Source organism: Chrysemys picta, chromosome 1 (assembly GCF_011386835.1).
Source record: "Chrysemys picta bellii isolate R12L10 chromosome 1, ASM1138683v2, whole genome shotgun sequence".
Taxonomy (NCBI): Eukaryota; Metazoa; Chordata; order Testudines; family Emydidae; genus Chrysemys; species Chrysemys picta.
The window spans coordinates 238,132,323-238,149,046 of NC_088791.1; the positions used below are offsets into that span (position 1 = coordinate 238,132,323).

The following is a 16,724-nucleotide window of genomic DNA, read 5'->3' on the forward strand; positions in this document are numbered from 1 at the left end:
GTTTTTTTTTTGTTTGTTTGTTTTTTCCGTCCTCTGCAGAGATCACTTGCTGGTTTGAACTAGGTAGTAAATAGTGGATTCTCTGGAACTCAAAGTCTTTAAATCAAGATGTGAGAACTTCAGTTACTCAGCCAGAGGTTATGGGACAACCACAGGAGTAGATGGCTGAGGTTCTGTGGCCTGCACTGTGCAGGTCAGACTAGATCATGATGGTCCCATCTGGCCTTAAAGTCTATGAATAAGACTCTTATGGACCAACTTCTAGTTGGAACAAATGGGATTGCTACTTTGGGTCATGCATCTCTCATGTCTGGAAAGCAATTTTCTGGAGTACTTATATGTGGTATCAAGTCTAAGCAGTAAATGTACTTTCCATAATTAAACTATAACAATTTATAATTACCTCAATACAAGTTCTAATTAGTTTTTTAATGGTTATTGTTTTCACAATGCAATTTAAAGTATCAGTAAATGAATATATCAAGAGAAATTCTTGCTCTACTTTTGGCAAATCTGCATTTTGCTAGCTACCCCAGTGTTACATATGTAATGTATGAATTAAATAAATTTAAACCAGCTTCACTTTTTTATTTGTGCACTAAAAGTTATCACCTTCTGCAGGATAATGTTAATTAAGGTCTGCATTCTAATTTTTGTATATCCACTTGTGTCTTGCAGATTGCCCTTCCCAGCTCAATGGTGCATATTCCACAAGGAATTCTGTTCTACAGATTTTGAAAATACATGGCCATGTTCTGGAGAGATTTGGGTATTTGTGCAAAAGGACTGGAATACCAAATCATGTGGTATGTACTCATAGGAAGTCTCTTTTTTCATGACCTTACAAGGCCTGCAGCCTTTATGCGATACCTTATTGTGCAATACAGGGAAAAATACATCAGAAACAAAAAATGTCTTCTGCTCCACTCCTCATGTGATGCTTTATTCCCTCACACACTTTTAGTTTGCCAAAGGGTCATTTAACCATTGTTTGGCAATTTCCAAAGGGGGAAAAAATGCTGGGTTACATCCAAAGGAAGGGAGGAGCTTTTTAAAGTTTTGTATTTAATCTGATTATAAATACACAACTTCACCCTTTTAACATTAGTCATGTCTGTGCTAGAAGGGAGAGTACAAAAGTGCCTGACTAAAGAGTGCAAAATTTTCCATAGTTCGGAACTGTAGACAGGCAATTCAAACTAACATTTCAAATATATCATACTCGGCATAAGAAAGCGCAGCAAATCAGGAGCAAGCCTAAAAATAAACAACTTCTCCTAGGATCTAACACATTTCCTTATATCTCACTGGCTACTTTTCAGAAGGAGTATTAGACAAAAATAATACAAGTGGGAAATAAAGAGAATGACCTACTTTACAAAAAAGAGCTCTCTGTAAAGGTTTTGCTCTAATTGACGGTGTGGAGTTGCATAACCAAATAAGGAGTTACTGTTTATGCCTGTAGTAGCTGAGAACCTTGCTTTAGGTAATGGAGTTCTCTGGCCTGATATGGTTCCCACTGAAATCTCTAGCAAAGCCCCCATTAACTTAAATGGGGCCAGGGCCCATAGTCCTCATTATGGACCCAGCCCTGTTATCCTCCGGTCATGGGACAATCAATTAATCTCATGTACTGGGAGATAGCCATCAAGATTTAGACAGGGAGGAGGCAAGGATACAATGTTTTATGTTGCTATGGCTTTCCATGGGATCGGAATATTTCTCCTAGTTGTGGATCAGTGGTTTGTGATGTTACTCTTCAGTTTCAGAATTGTACCTTAGAAGACGGGGCTGTTAGTGAAAATATGGTATTTAACACTTATGCCTTAAGTAGCTTGTTGGGTTATAGTTGGCTAAACCTGAGGATTCTCACTTCCTATAAGGGGTGAGAAGGATGGTCTTGTAGTTGAGTCCTGGGTATAAGAGCTTGTGAGGGAGGGGTTCTGTGGCTCTACAACAAACACCCACTGTCATCACCTAACCCAGTGGTTCTCAAACTTTTGTTCTGGTGACCCCTTTCACATAGCAAGCCACTTCGTGTGACCCCCTTATAAATTAAAAACATGTTTTATATATTTAACACCATTATAAATGCTGGAGGCAAAGCAGGGTTTGGGGTGGAGGTTGACAGCTCGCAACCCCCCATGTAATAACCTTTGGACCCCCAGTTTGAGAACCACTGACCTAACCTCTTTGTGCTTCAGTTTCCTCAATTATAAAAAGGGGGGAGTGATATTTATATCTCTCCTTGGTGTTATGAGGCTTAAAGCATTAATATTTATAAAGGGGATCATCAGATGAAAGGCTCAGAGTATTATTGTTTTTAAAGTGTGCATATACCAGAGGGTTGTAGGGTACAGCGATCCTACCCTCTCTAACCTGGTCACTATGGAGGAGAGCGGCATAGCTAAAGAGTTTTAAACCCACACTCTACATCAGGGGTCGGCAACCTTTCAGAAGTGGGGTGCCGAGACTTCATTTATTCACTCTGACTTAAGGTTTTGTGTGCCAGCAATACATTTTAATGTTTTTAGAAGGTCTCTTTCTATAAGTCTATAATATATAACTAAACTATTGTTGTATGTAAAGTAAATAAGGTTTTTAAAATGCTTAAGAAGCTTCATTTAAAATTAAATTAAAATGCAGAGCCCCCCAGAGCGGTGGCCAGGACCCGGGCAGTGTGAGTGCCGCCGAAAATCAGCTCGCGTGCCGCCTTCGGCACGCGTGCCGCCTTCGGCACGCGTGCCATAGGTTGCCTACCCCATCTACATTTTCTGGCCAGCTTAAACTGCGGTCGTTCCTTAGGATCTGGAACACAGCAAAATTAGCAAAGATCAACTGCCGCTTTATGCTCTGTCGTTCACTGTGCATATGTATAAATATAGCTAAGTTGATATTTGCTCTCCGCATTGTGAAGAAACCCTCCCTGTTTTTTCTTCTTCTGTGCTTTCTCTAGCCCCAGCGTCTCCTTTTGTTGGATCCTCGCCTGTCTCCTCCCACAGAAAGGGGGGGGTGGGAAGAAAAAAGGTCACGTATGTTTGGAAAAATATGTAGGTCAGTGGAACATTTCCTGCACTTGTGCAAAGGGAGGCAGGGGAGGGAGCGCTCCTCTCCTTCTCTCTGCAGCTTTTTCTTCCCCACCCTTTTCTTCCCAAAAGCAAAACCACCCGCTCTTCAAAAGGGGGGAGACGGGAAGCGATCAGCGGGTCCCTTTTCAGCCCTGACCAATTTTGCAGCCCAGCTACCTTTTCCTTGCAAGAGAGTCCGATTATAGCAAAGCAGCCCCCGCCTCCCCCCTCCAGCTAATTCGGCAACCACGCATTAGCCCTCCCGCAGGAGCTGCACCCCGATGATCGCCGGGCGCAGGCCGGGCTGCGCCCCAAAAGCTCTGCTGAGCGGGGGTGGGGGACGATGCAGGATTTGCTGGGAGGATGCTCCCTCCTCGCCCCCGGGGCACCAACTTTAAGGAGAAGTCCCGGGATTGCAGCCTCCCTGCCTCGCCCCTCAGTGCATTTAACTTAATGCACCAGGACGGACCCCAGCCAGCAGCCCCTCTGCCCCCCTACTTCCTTCTCCTCGCCCCGCAGCAGCCCGGGGTGCCGGCTGGTTGGCGGTCCCGGTGGAGCCCGCGCTGCCGCGTGTCTCTGTGCGGTGCGGCGGGGAAGCGGGAGCCCGGCATGCGGCGTCCCCTTGCACCATGAGATACAGCGGGAACAGCAGCAGCAGCAGCCCCAGCAGGAAGGCGGCGGCCAGACCCCCGGGCTTGTCGTGTGCGAGGACGAGTTTGCCGGCTCCCGAGCCTGGCCTCTTGCGCGAGTGGAGCAGCCGCAGCGGCACCGGGAGGCACCAGAAAAGCGGCGGCATCAAGCCCAGCAGCAGCCGGTGTCAGAGCGGCCGCGGCTCCCGCGCTCAGGTCGCCACAGCGGACAGCAGCAGCAGCTGGGCTAAGCCGGCCCGCCTCCCCCAGCACCCCAGGTAAGGCGCATCCCGCCGCTCCATGCCGGGGGGGGGGGCAGACAGCGAGCCGGGGACTGGCTCCTCTGTGTGTGTGTGTGTGTGTGTGTGCGCGCGCACTGACACACACGTCGCTGGGTCAGCCCCCTCACACTCTTCGCATTTTCTGCGCCCTCAAGGACAGGGAGACGCGTGTGGACACACGCACAGCTCCACTCTGGGCATGATAGGCTACCCCCGCCTGAGTCGAACCAGAAGGGAACGAGACTGAGCCCTCAGGGCTCTGCCCCAAGCCGCCACCATTCGCCTAAGCCTGGGTTTCATGCTGTGGGCGGGGTTTGATCCCCTGTGGCCCTCTGGCAGAGGCACATGTACGGAGCCTCACACACGAGCTTCCCTTCCTGGCTAGCAGGATGGAGGTTGTGTATTCTGGGTTACTCACTCATGTCAGGACGCTGTATAGCAAATGGTTTGCATTTTAATGGACATCACCTCTGACAGTAGGAGGTGTAAGAACTTGGGTTGTCAGCTACTGTCCATTCAGAAAACACACACACGTTCGTTTTAGTTTTTGAGTATTTGGCTTGAACATGGAAAGTGAGTTGGGAAAGCACTGATGGTCCCATGGCCTCAAAAATTATCATGTGGCTGTATTCAGACAGAGTTGAAGAGTGATCTGGGGATCTGGGCATTGATGCTGCAGTCCTTATTCAAGCAAAGTTCCCACTAAGGTCAGTGAGAGTTTTGTCTGAGGACTGGGCCACAAGGTTGTCATTTGCCAAGAGCTTCTTGTAATTTAAACCGTTTGTCAGTTTTCTTCTAATTTTCTTTTCGTTTGCAGACCAGAGAAAAGTTGCTAAATAGACTTCTAACAACATGGACCTTGTTTCTTAAAGAGTTGTGTAGCGTTCTTTTCCTGTCAGGGCACTGGAGTGATTTAGCAATTAGTGAGGATGCTAATCCAAAAACTTTACTTGATATTCCTTAACTGCTTACAGGATGATATCTTACTTTCACTCCAGTGATTTAGAAATAATTAGCTGTTATAAATATTATAGCCAGCAGAGGAACTTTAATCTTTTTATGGTACTAAATCTCCAGAAAGGCTATAAAACCCCTTAGTGTGGGCATGCATAAAATGAGCTTTAAGTGTACAAATTCAACAAGTGTCCACTGTGGCTGTACCCTGAAGTGGAAAATTGTCTCCTTCACTCATGTATGAAATGCTAATTTGTTTCCCATAGTGATGTTTGTTTAGTTAGATTAAATAATTAGTGATTGCAGTTTCATGATGTAATCAGCTCAACCATTGATCTGTGTCTGTTTCTGAAACCTATTGGCTGGCTAACGAAAGGCCCAAACAACCAGACTGCATTTAGGAGTAATGTTATTCATGTGAGTACCCACGAGTAACCTGCATGTGTGAGGGTTTGGGGCCAATAATATATGTCATGAACTTAACACTAACACTGTTTGTCTGTTCTTGTATTTTAAGATACAGAGCTATGATTTCATCATCTTTTCAGTAAAATTTTCAACAAGTTTTTCTGTAACTTAATTATAAGCAGTGCAAGTAGTGACCTCTATAGTTAAGGTTGCCCAACACTTCCCATTATAAATCTCTGTTTTCAACCGCTTAACTTTGTGAAAAGTAAATGTTTTGGGCTGAAATTTTCCATGTTGGTGTCTGCCTATGGCTGATTTTTTTTTTTTTTAATTTTGAGCTAAAATAGTCCAGTCACTTCTGAGAATGATAGTAGGGAAAAATATTGTTTTGTCCATGTTAAAAAAATAAAATCTTACAACCATTTCTTTGGAAGCTCTAATGCCTCCATGATTTTGAGCAGGGAATTAAAATTTGGCAGGGATGTTACCCCGGTGGCAGGGATGTACCTTTTGTTGCTTCTGTGAAAATGTATGCAAATTTGGCCAAGTTATAAGCTTTTAAAAAACCTCAATTTGCACATGCTCAGTGGAGATTTGTTAGAGTTCAGCTGCTAAATTTTCTGAAGACTCTGCGCTGAGCATGCTCCATCTCCTCACAGCTCCACTCTGTGCATGTGCCATCTCTACAGAGTGACTGATCATCCTCCAACCTAAGGCTGCAGGGGCTGAGCAGGCAGCTTCCCTCTGGTTGCTCCTCCTCATTTCCAGAGGCTGAAGTGGTGCTGAGCACCAGAACTGAGAGGAGGCACTGTGGAAGAGATGGAGGAAACAGCTATGCTCAAATGAAGAGGAGTGATAAGTAGTGGGGAGAGGGGAAAGAGATGCAGGAAGGGAGGATTTGGGCATGCAGGGGTTAGGAGCAGAAGTGTGGGATAGGGCAGGAGCTGAGGGGGTCAGAAGATGGGGGGATGGGAACAAGAGGTGGAGAAGGGCAAGAACTGGGAACGGGGAAAGACAGGAATGAAAATGGGTTGGGAGTTGCAGAAGAGGGGCAAGGTTGGGAGCTGGGGGAGGGGTAGGAATCCAAGTGGATAGCAGCAGGCGAAGAGACAGGGGCAGAAGCTGGGGAGGACAGGTACAGAAGGATCTGTAATGACTAGAGCACATTCCCCTCCAGAACCTGGAATTGAACCGATTATTCTGGCGTCGGAACATTCCTTTGATAGCAATTTGTTGTGAAAGCTACTGGCAAAGTGTGTCTCCATCCTCTTCTACTAGCAGGTCCATATAGAAGATAACCTTCTACTGCTACCAGTTACTCTGTTAACTCAAGTGATAGAGGACTTTGCTGTGGATCTAAAGATCCCAACCCTGCTGATGACCCATGTGGGGCTCAATATGCTTCATGATGAAATTTTTGTTTTTTCAATTTTAAAGTTTTAAAAACCTTTGGAAATTGCATAAAAGTACATTAAAAGAATATTAAACTTGCAAAATTCTATGGAAAAATTGTATATGGTAATGTAATTAAAGGCTATCTCACAAGAGGGCCAAATTAAGGTTACATGGGCAGCCTTAATTGTGGTATTTCCTAACTTTTGAGCACTTGACTTGGCAACCTTAATATACTTTTCATGTAGGGTTTTTATATAATGAGCGTAAAGATTTGAAGAGCTACTGTCAGTTAAATACATATTTGTTTAAACATAATTTTCAACCTACATACCAATTACCCGTATTATTACTATAATTATTAAAAGTGAAATAATTTTTAAAATCCAATATATTTGTCACTATGTATTTTCTATGTTTACTTTTTGTACTTCTCTCATCTCATCCTGGACAATGTAGAATTTTAATGAATTTGGTTTTACTTTTGTTTATAGTTAGTTTCACTTTCAGGTTCCTAGTGTTGCAGTGTTTGAGTTTCAGATTCTGCAGAGGAATATTTATTTGTGTAAACATAGCAGTTTCTGTTGGTTTGATTTTGTTTTGCTGTTGGCCCTAGGTTTTATAAAAAATTGTTTATTATAAAATTAGGGTTAGATCCTTCAAATACTTATTTTTGTGAATAAGTTCTCTCACACAAGTAGTTCTGTGGAAATCAATTCAAGCTGACAGTACCCTTTTAACAGATTTGTTATGAGACTGCTTAATTACGTTTTAAAAAATAAATGGTTTATTGTCTGACTTAAACAAAATACAGAGGTATTAGTCTTGCTGATATTATGTTATTATCTCGTATGTCACAATATTTATTCATAGTATAAGGCTCTGGTCCTGCTCTGTGATTCACTGTGGACTGCTGAGCCTGCATGGAGCCCAGTTGGTTTCATTGGGGGAAAGGAAAGGAAGGAAGGGGGCAGGATGGGAACAGAGAGTGGCAGCTTCGTTTCTATCCACTAGGAATTAATCAAAGATTTCTAAAAAGTCATACCGAATCTTTTCAAATTTGTGTGAGGTCCCTCTTTGAAATGTTACCTGCTTTTTAGATGCCAGGTCAGCCAAGTTGCTGTGCCAAGCGTCTATCCCTGGCAGCAGTCTGCTCTTCCATCTAAGCAATATGAGTCATTGGGCTACAAGCTCTGTTCTAGAGAACCAAGCTTTCCTTGAATTGGAGCGTTTCTGAGCTGAAGGGATATATGCCAAATGTAGTTCTGGGAAATAATTTTTAAGTTGTCTTGTTATTATATAAGTCCCAAAACATGTGAGTAAGTGTGGCTCCAGGTGATGCACATTTTCAGCAGCAATCTGTTTAGGCAAGGCCCATGCACTGTAGCCTATGCAGGGACCAAGTATATTTTTTAATGCTAGACTATTTTTATCATAATGAACAAAATTTACCTTTTTTATCTAAAGACTTTATATTGTTGCCAGCTTCTGGATGACAAAATAGTATTTTTTTAAAATTAAAAGTCATTCTGATAATATTTGCTAGCTTTTAGATGAATTCATCCTGATTTTTTAAATAAACAATCTCTCACTATTTTTAATCAGTTGATAACACTACTCTGTTGTCTGGTACAGACACCAAAGTTGGCAGTTTTTTCAAACTAGCAAATACACACACTTGACTATACTATACTGGGTGGACTGATTTAAATCAAAAATATATAAATCACCAATTTTAATAATGATTTAAATCAACAAGCAGGAAACCTTGATTTAAGTGATCAATTTTAATCATGTGTTGTATTTATGCTTTTTATTTTCCTAAAGAGAGGTTGATTCTCACTGGTTAATTAAAACATGTTGCATTGTAACTAACTATATTCTGTACTCTAAATTTGGTGCATTTTTTTTTGCTAACCAGGAGGATATCTACACCTATAAACATTTAATGAAGCAATTATATAGCTTAACTAACATTTATTCAGATTCTTAACTTTTAGATTTTTTTTAGTATGTTAGAAAATACTGAAATATGCATTTCTTAGTTACCATAATTTTTTACTTATGATTTGTGTCAAGCTCTATGTGAATGGAAATTCAAATTCAATCAAAAATGCACAAAAACACAATTTTAATGTTTTAAAATCAAACTTAAATGTGCTGGATACTTAAGAAAAAAAGTTTATCAAAACATATTCTACATTCAAAACTGATTTATTACACAAAGGAAATATCTGTAGTTAATGAATTGCCCTGCTTGCTTCTGGTCACCATGTCCTTTAAGATTTTAGAACCAGTAGATCTCATCCTATCACATCTAGTTTTTCTTCATAGGCTGGAAGAGGAAAACAAGGTTTCCTGCTTTTTTCAACTCCCACTTGGTTTCTTAACTTTAAATGAACTAGTCATTAAACTGAACTAGCTGAATAAACTGAAATGAAAAAAACATTCTCCCTATTTCTGCAGAAAAGGCTACCACTGTCAAAAGCTAGTTTAGAATGTCAACCAAATCGGTGGTTTGATTCTATTTTAAAATTGGCAGAGGTACTACTCAATATTTGTTGTATTTAATTTACATTATTTTAATAGTTTAGACCTTAACATAAATTGTCAATTTCAAATTTAATTTTAAATAGGTTTATTTAAAAAAATCTGTTTAATTTAAATAAAAATTTCTGATTGAAAAAAGCCAATATTTTAAAATAATTGATTTTTATGCATCCTGATATTATAAAATAAAACTGCAGACTCTTGTACTTTTTCATGTTAGAGTGTTGTTGTATAGGCAGTTGGGAAAAAGCAAAATACAGTCCATCCTCGCTATAACAAACCTGTCAGGATCCAAGCCTTCGTTGTAACCAGGGGTTCATTATAGCAAAAGGACAATCAGAACGAATCATAAACTGCTGGAGTTTGTTAATGAAGTCACCTTGGATAGAGGCGTTAGCTTAATTAATTAATATTAATTAAGGCTACAAGTTGGTCAGGGAGGGAGATTTTTGGTGACCTTTGCGACTTCAGCCCCTAGTGGAGGAGCTCCTGGTTGTCAGCTCCCCCGCAGAAGCGGGACTCTGGGCTCCCAGCTGTCAGCCCCAGGTGGTGGGAGACAGAGTGGGAGCCCACTCCTTAGTTTCTGCCCTTGGGCTCAGCCCTGGATAAAAATTATCCATGAATATGCAACATCCCTCCCCCCCTTTTTTTAACAGTACAGTAATGAAGGGCATTATACCAAGGGTGTACTGTATCTAAAATCACTCCTGAGTTTTGTATTTCTTGTTCAAGCTGTTTTGTGTTATTTAATAAGCAATATTAACCACACTTCCCAATGGTGACAGCGAAACAGTGTATTGGACAGTGATTCTGTTGAACTAATAGACATCTCTTTTTCAGAGAGCTGTCAGATTGTTCTGTCTATTGAGCAGATCAACGGTACAGGTTCTTGGGTGCTCTGTAATCAACATTCAATCAAGTTAAAAATAAAATATACAAAATAAAGCCTGAAGATAGAACCTAAATTTGTTAAAAATGTATTTTCTAATTTGGCAGTCACTTTTACAGGTCTGTCACTATGATTTATTCTGTTTTAAGAAAGCATGTACTTCATTATTCAAACTTCATATTTTTATATTCCTTCCTCTAAAAAAACTGGACCTCACTGGATAAGTGGAATCACTGGGAAGAAAATTGAAATTTACACATCACACCAAAATAATTTTTTGCATAAAAAGTTTTTGACACAATCATATTGGGTTTGATTTAATTTTGATATTTTGCAGTTGATGAATTGTCCACTATATTTTCTCTTAATTCACACTTTGAGACTCCAGGCAACTTTTTACATTGAGGGCTTCTTTTCAGAATGAAGCTCTCACTTTGGCTGTCTGAATCAACAAGTGCTGTGGAGCCTCTGAATCAAATTCTATGAAACTTAACATTGCTGGGTTATCTGACTTCAGTCAAATACAACAAGTGGATTGACCATTCAAGGCTTGCTTGCACAGTAGATCCATTGACTAAAGTGGGAATACTCTCACTGATATGTGATAGTGAACATTATCTCTTGTATTGTACAGAAGAATTGGAATTAATTTTGCAGTTGCAGGAGTTGATGGATATTGCATCTCATTATTCATAACCTTTGTTTTTGCAAAGTTATCAGTTTGAGGGCAGGATATTTTTTTTTGTTCTAACTAGATGTATCTTCTTCACTGGGCCTTATGGAATAAGTCTGCAGATTCTACTTGTGGCATTTTGTCTATTTCTGGTTTTCTCATCCAAAACAGAAAAAGGTTTTATATTAGAGGCTTTACATTAGACAAATCCATTTGGCATTTATACTTCTAGTGAAAGTTTCTTTAATTTATGGTGACAGAAAAAGTTGTTTTATTATTTCTGTATGGACCATTCTTTACCTTTTCAGTAACTCCATCCTGTTCATCAGACCAACATCTATATTGCTTCATCTTCAGTTATAAAGATAAAAAAATTTTCTATTCCTCATATTTTAGTGATCTTGTGCTACATTTTCAGGTACACTAATAAACCTTTTTAAAAATAGAGAAAAGCCATTTTCTTATTTACATATGGTATTTTCTCAGTGTTTCTGCAATGTACAGTAGTATGTCCAACTAGATATCCCGATCAAACAGTAGTTCTTTTCTAATTGAAACATGCTGGTGTATTTCCAACAATTTCAGGAAGAGTAATGCAGAGTACAAAGATTAGTCATACAAGTTATTGTTTTAACAATTGTGGTGTTTTTACGATAAAGATTAGAAAGTCTCCATTACACTGTATATTGCTACTGAATTCTTTTGATTTCCACTGAAGTCAAAGGAAATTTTGCCTGAATAAGATCCATAATACTCAGCCCTCAATCTGATTGGTCTCCGAGTGATAATAATCAGTTTAATCTTATCTGTTTCTCTCAAGCACAAGGGCCAGGTTCTCAGCTGCTGTAAATTGGCATATCTTAGTTGATTTTAACAGCTACAATTATTGAAATGAAAAAAAAAAACTGCTGAGAATGAGGCCCCTAATATCCACAATTTCCTTAAAAATATATAGTGCAACCTTTTCAACAACTAAGTACCTTGCAGGTATTCAAACTTGCCAGTATTCAACCCTGAGGAAGCAGAATTTCATTTGTGGCCTGATCCTGCAGTCCTTATTAAGGCTGGGTCTACACTACCTGCCTGAATCGGCGGGTAGAAATCGACCTCTCGGGGATCGAATTATCGCGTCCCATCGGGACGCGACAATCGATCCCCAAATCAACGCTCTTACTCCACCAGCGGAGGTGGGAGTAAGCGCTGTCGACAGGAAGCTGCAGAGGTCGATTTTGCCGCCGTCCCTACAGCGGGGTAAGTCGGCTGCGATACATCGAATTCAGCTACGCTATTCGCGTAGCTGAATTTGCGTATCTTAAATCGACCCCCCCCTGTAGTGTAGATTTAGCCTCAGGCAAAGCTTCCACTGAGGTCAAAGGGAGTTCTGTGTGACAAAGGGCTACAGGTTTGGGCTTTTGAACATTTCTGTCCCCAGCTTCTTAGGTAGGGGTTACCTGAGTTAAAAGCAATGAACAACAATATGGAGTGCTTACTATATATAGCGATTTTCATCTGAAGTCCTCAGAGCAAAGTAAGAATTTAACCTGTTCGTTGAATCTGCCAAAGCAAGATTATACAGGTTTTCTTTTGAATTTTTGAAAATTATTCAGATAATATCCACACCCATACTAACAACTGCATTTCTTTATTCAGTGAAATTTGACTGAAAGACTGATTCACTAATGCTGTACCCCAACGTGGTTGTAGTTTGTGTATTTGCAAAAATCAGTTAACAGTGTACAACATTTTTTTCTTCACCCTATTAATCCCAGCTAAAATGGCATCATCTCACAAAGGCAATGATGAGGGGCCTATCCAACAAAAGTATCCGTGGCTTCTTGAGTCACAGAGGCCGTAGATGATTTTACCTGGCTCCTCGATGACCAATGTATGTAGGAGAAAAGATCAGCCTGTTGTGGTGGATCTAAAAACACTCCTGCATGCTGTGGATTTGTGGAACCGCTTGGAGGGAGGACAATCATGTAAATACACTCCTTCCCTCCTGTATTCTGTTACCTCTCAGTCCATGGACTCTCCAAGTAAGCAACAGGGACTGATTCCAGGTGCCCTACAGGTTGTCTTAAAGGAAAGATGGGAGATGGAGCCTCTCATTTCTCAGTAACTGGACTGCAAGATCTGCCTCCTCTCTTTTTCAGTTCTCTCCCACCTTTGTCTATTTTTTTTTCTATTTTTTGTAAAAAAAAAAAAAAAAAAAAAATTTGGCATGGGGAAGATAGGAATCATCTCTGATCCAATGGATCTTTTTTTCCCCTACCTTCCAGGCTGACCAATACAAAGCTGTTATCCTGGGAGAAATCTTTGTCTTTGGGGTACATACTTCCTTAGCTTAGTCCCCCTGGATGAGAACATTGTGGAATGTCCTGAGCAGGCTCTGTGCATGCCCAACATCATGGCCCTAATTCAGGAATGTCACCCTATTCAGGACAAAACTTAAGTCTATGCTTAAAGTTAAGTACATGTGCTTGAGGTTGATCAAGTGCTCTCCTGAACGGGGATGGGCTAAAGTACATGGTTATGTGCTATCCTGAACCAAGGCCAGGACGTATATTTCAGTGAGGATGGGTGGATGGGAAGGGAGCGGTGCTAAGCAGCGAAGTTAAGCACTACATGGCTGCTAATAAGTGGGAAGTACCCTCTGAAAGTCAGTATAGTACAGAGGAGCCCAAGTGCTTTTCTGAGCCAGCAAATTGGAAGTTACCCTTCATCTGGATATGGCCCTGAGGATATTAGCTGCCCTGAACTTTTGGCTATCCATTTGCTTTATTATGCGTCTTCTCCTTTAATTTCTCCATATGTAACAAGGATGGCATGAGCAGATTTATAATTAGAAGTCATTTATTTTGTTTCTTCAGCTTTATAACTTTTTAATATTTTCTCTTCCACAAGCTCTAAAAGAAGATTTTGTTCCCAGTTCCTCATACATTATATCTGATGTGATTTGTGTGTTAATTTATCAATTTGTTGTTAAACAGACTGATAAATGTTGATTCTGTTTGCTAAGTCTTTGGAGAATTACCTTGTATTACATTTGTTGTGGAGGATTTTTGTAAAATATATAAACTATTTTGTCAATATGCAGTGTTGTAGCTGTATTGTTCCCAGGATATTAGAGAGACAAGGTGGGTGAGGTAATATCTTTTATTGGGCAAACTTCTGTTGGTGAGAGAGAGGAAGGGAGATTGAGACTGGGAGTCGTTGGGATGGGAAGTGTGGGCAGGGGAAAAAATAGTATGTGATCATGTAATTAAAGACTGTATCATAATATGTATGCACGAGGGGGCTGAATTAAGGGTCTGGCATTTCCTAATTTTTGAGTGCTTGACTTTGCAACTTTAATGTAGTTTTTTGTGGGTAATTTCCTAGGTTTTTAAGAAAGTAAACTGAAGTCAGAAATTCTGTCATGTGGCATCATATTGACACTCACATGGTTCATTAGCATCACTGATCCCCACTCCTCAAGGCTCCTTGTCCAAGTCACTCCCAGTTCCCCCATTCCCAGATCCTCATCTGATCTCTCTCACTCCCCCACAGCTTCCAGTCATCCTCCTGCCCACATTCCCCATCCCCACTGGCTCCTTGTCCCAATCTCCCTCCCCAGGCTCCTTTTTCAATGTCAATGCCCCCCCTCCCCTGCAACCTGCTCCTTGTCTTAGTTTCTTTGTCCAATCATAGTTCTCCCGACACACCCCAGCTCCTTGTCAGATCAGTCTTCTCTCATCTCCTTCCCCTCGTCCCCCTGGTTCTCAGTCTCAGTTTCCTTGTTCAGCCAGTGCCAACCCCTCCACCCCAGCTCCAAGTCCCAATCTTTCCTCCACCCCAACTCCCAGTCCCAGTTTCTCTCATCTCCCCCTACAAGTCTCCAGTCCCAGTTTTTGTCACTCCCAACTTCCCCTCCAAGCTTCTTGTCCCAGTTTACTTCTCCTGCCCTCCCTACAGGTCCAGCTCTTGTTTATTTGAATCATGAAGCTTCATCCTCCATTCTGACTGGGCCCAGCAGGGAGATCATAAGAGCACAGACAAGACAGTCTCCCGTTCTCAGTTCATGTGCTTGGACCCAGCATGGCCTGCATAAGCCCAGAGTTGCAATTGTAGGGGAAGTCCTGCTGAGCCCTGGAATAGAGCATGCTCAGTGCAAAAGTAATCTTCAGGATGATAGCTGCTAAAATCTAAGAAGTCTCTACAGAGCATTTCAAAGGCTGAATGTAGGCAGATTTTCACGTGGACAGCAAAAGGCACATTCCTGAGACAAAAGTCACCCCTCTACCAAATTTCAAATCCCTGCTCCAAAGCATGAGGGCCCAACAGCTTTTTTTTTTTTTAATGGATAATGTATTCTGCACTAGCTACATTTTCAGAAATGTCTGAACCATTTTCACTAGAATTAAAGAACAAAAATCATCCTGAAGAACACATCTGGCATGTAAAATTTAAGCCCAAATGGTTAAAAATTGGTAAAGTTATAAGCAACTGAAAACAGGGGCTTATAATGGAGAATGTTGGCACCCCTAATAATAGGCAGCGCTACTAGTCCTGACCATAATTACTCTAGAACAATCCACAGTTCCCTAGTTATTGTTTGGTTTTGAGGTCTCTAAGACAACTGTGACACTGTCATCCAAGAAATGGCAGATCAAAAAGCAAAAGATTGACAGAATAAGAGATTTTGTCATCAGTGAGTAAACCTAAAGAATGGCTGGGCAAAGAGACTGGGGGAAAGCCTCCAGAATGGTTACTAACTGGATAAAAGTACAGAAAAAATGTATGGCTTAAAGTAAGCTCTCCTCTATAAGATGTACAATATAAACTTTGGAGGAACATGTTGTTTTCTATAAACCCTACTGCTGATCTAAGCGTGAGAATGAAACCAACAATTAAGACTATTCAACATACTAAGCATTGGAACTCGCTTACTTATTTTCTACTTATTCGGTCAAAAACTGATCATCTCGCAGAACTATTTTTTAAGCTAGCTCCTCAGAGGCCTTACAGTACCCTCCCCCCCCCCCCGCCCCCCCCGGGCTGCATGATGCAAAACATTCATCTTTATTCACTAGAGGCAAACACATTTTAGGTCCAAGGAAAAGGTGAAAAGATCATTTTGGTACCTAAATCAATTTAAGTTTTTGCAGACTAAACTGTGAAGGCTGCCTTTTTCCCCCTGAATAAAAGGACTACAGAAGCAGTCAAAAGAGGCAGCAATTTTTGATTTTTTTTTCTGCTGTTGATAAAATAGAGAGACAAGATGGGTGAGGTAATATCTTTTATTAGACCAATTTCTAATCTCAGTGCCATCCTGTCCCACCCATGTCCTTGTCCCAGTGTCTTTGTCCAGCCAGTCCTAGTTCTCCCTGTGCACTCTGGCTCCTCATCAGATTTATCTCCGACCCTCCTCAGCTCCTTTCATCTACTCCGCTGCCTCTCAGTCCCAGCCTTTCCTATCTCCTCATCCAATTTCAGTCTCTACTGAGCACTGCTGAACTATGATTTTTTTCCAAACATGGATGTGGATGGATTTTTACAGGAACAACAAGGACATATCTCTGACATAAAGACCACACACTGCCAAATTTCAAATTCCTGCTCCAAAGAATGGAAGCACTGGATCTTTTCAAAGAAAATGGCACCAGAATTTTTTTGAATAGACCATGTATTTTTCATTAGCCTTGTTCTTGGAAATGGCTGAACACTTTTAACTGAAAATTTCCAAAAAAATCAGCCCAAGGCAGATACCCAGCATGGAAAGTTTCAACCTGAATGCTTAAAGTTTGGCAAAGTTATAAGCCCTTCGTTTTCAGTTTAAACTGATTTTTACCGAAAAAAATACCAGATTTTAAGTATTACTTGTTTTTTTTCCATTTTTCA

At 41.0% G+C, this 16,724-nt stretch overlaps 1 protein-coding gene across 3 annotated transcripts in view; it reads left to right on the plus strand.

Moving 5' to 3' along the window:
* The first annotated feature begins 3,564 nt into the window (after window positions 1-3,564).
* The window catches only part of NPAS2 (neuronal PAS domain protein 2), a 148,015-nt gene continuing 134,855 nt past the window's right edge, over window positions 3,565-16,724 (plus strand). For all 3 annotated transcript variants that reach the window (XM_005283251.5, XM_005283252.5, XM_065580890.1), the window contains exon 1: window positions 3,565-3,975. In XM_005283251.5, coding sequence (XP_005283308.2) covers window positions 3,698-3,975 — 278 coding nt within the window. In that variant the 5' untranslated portion in view covers window positions 3,565-3,697. The remainder of the gene's footprint in view (window positions 3,976-16,724) is intronic.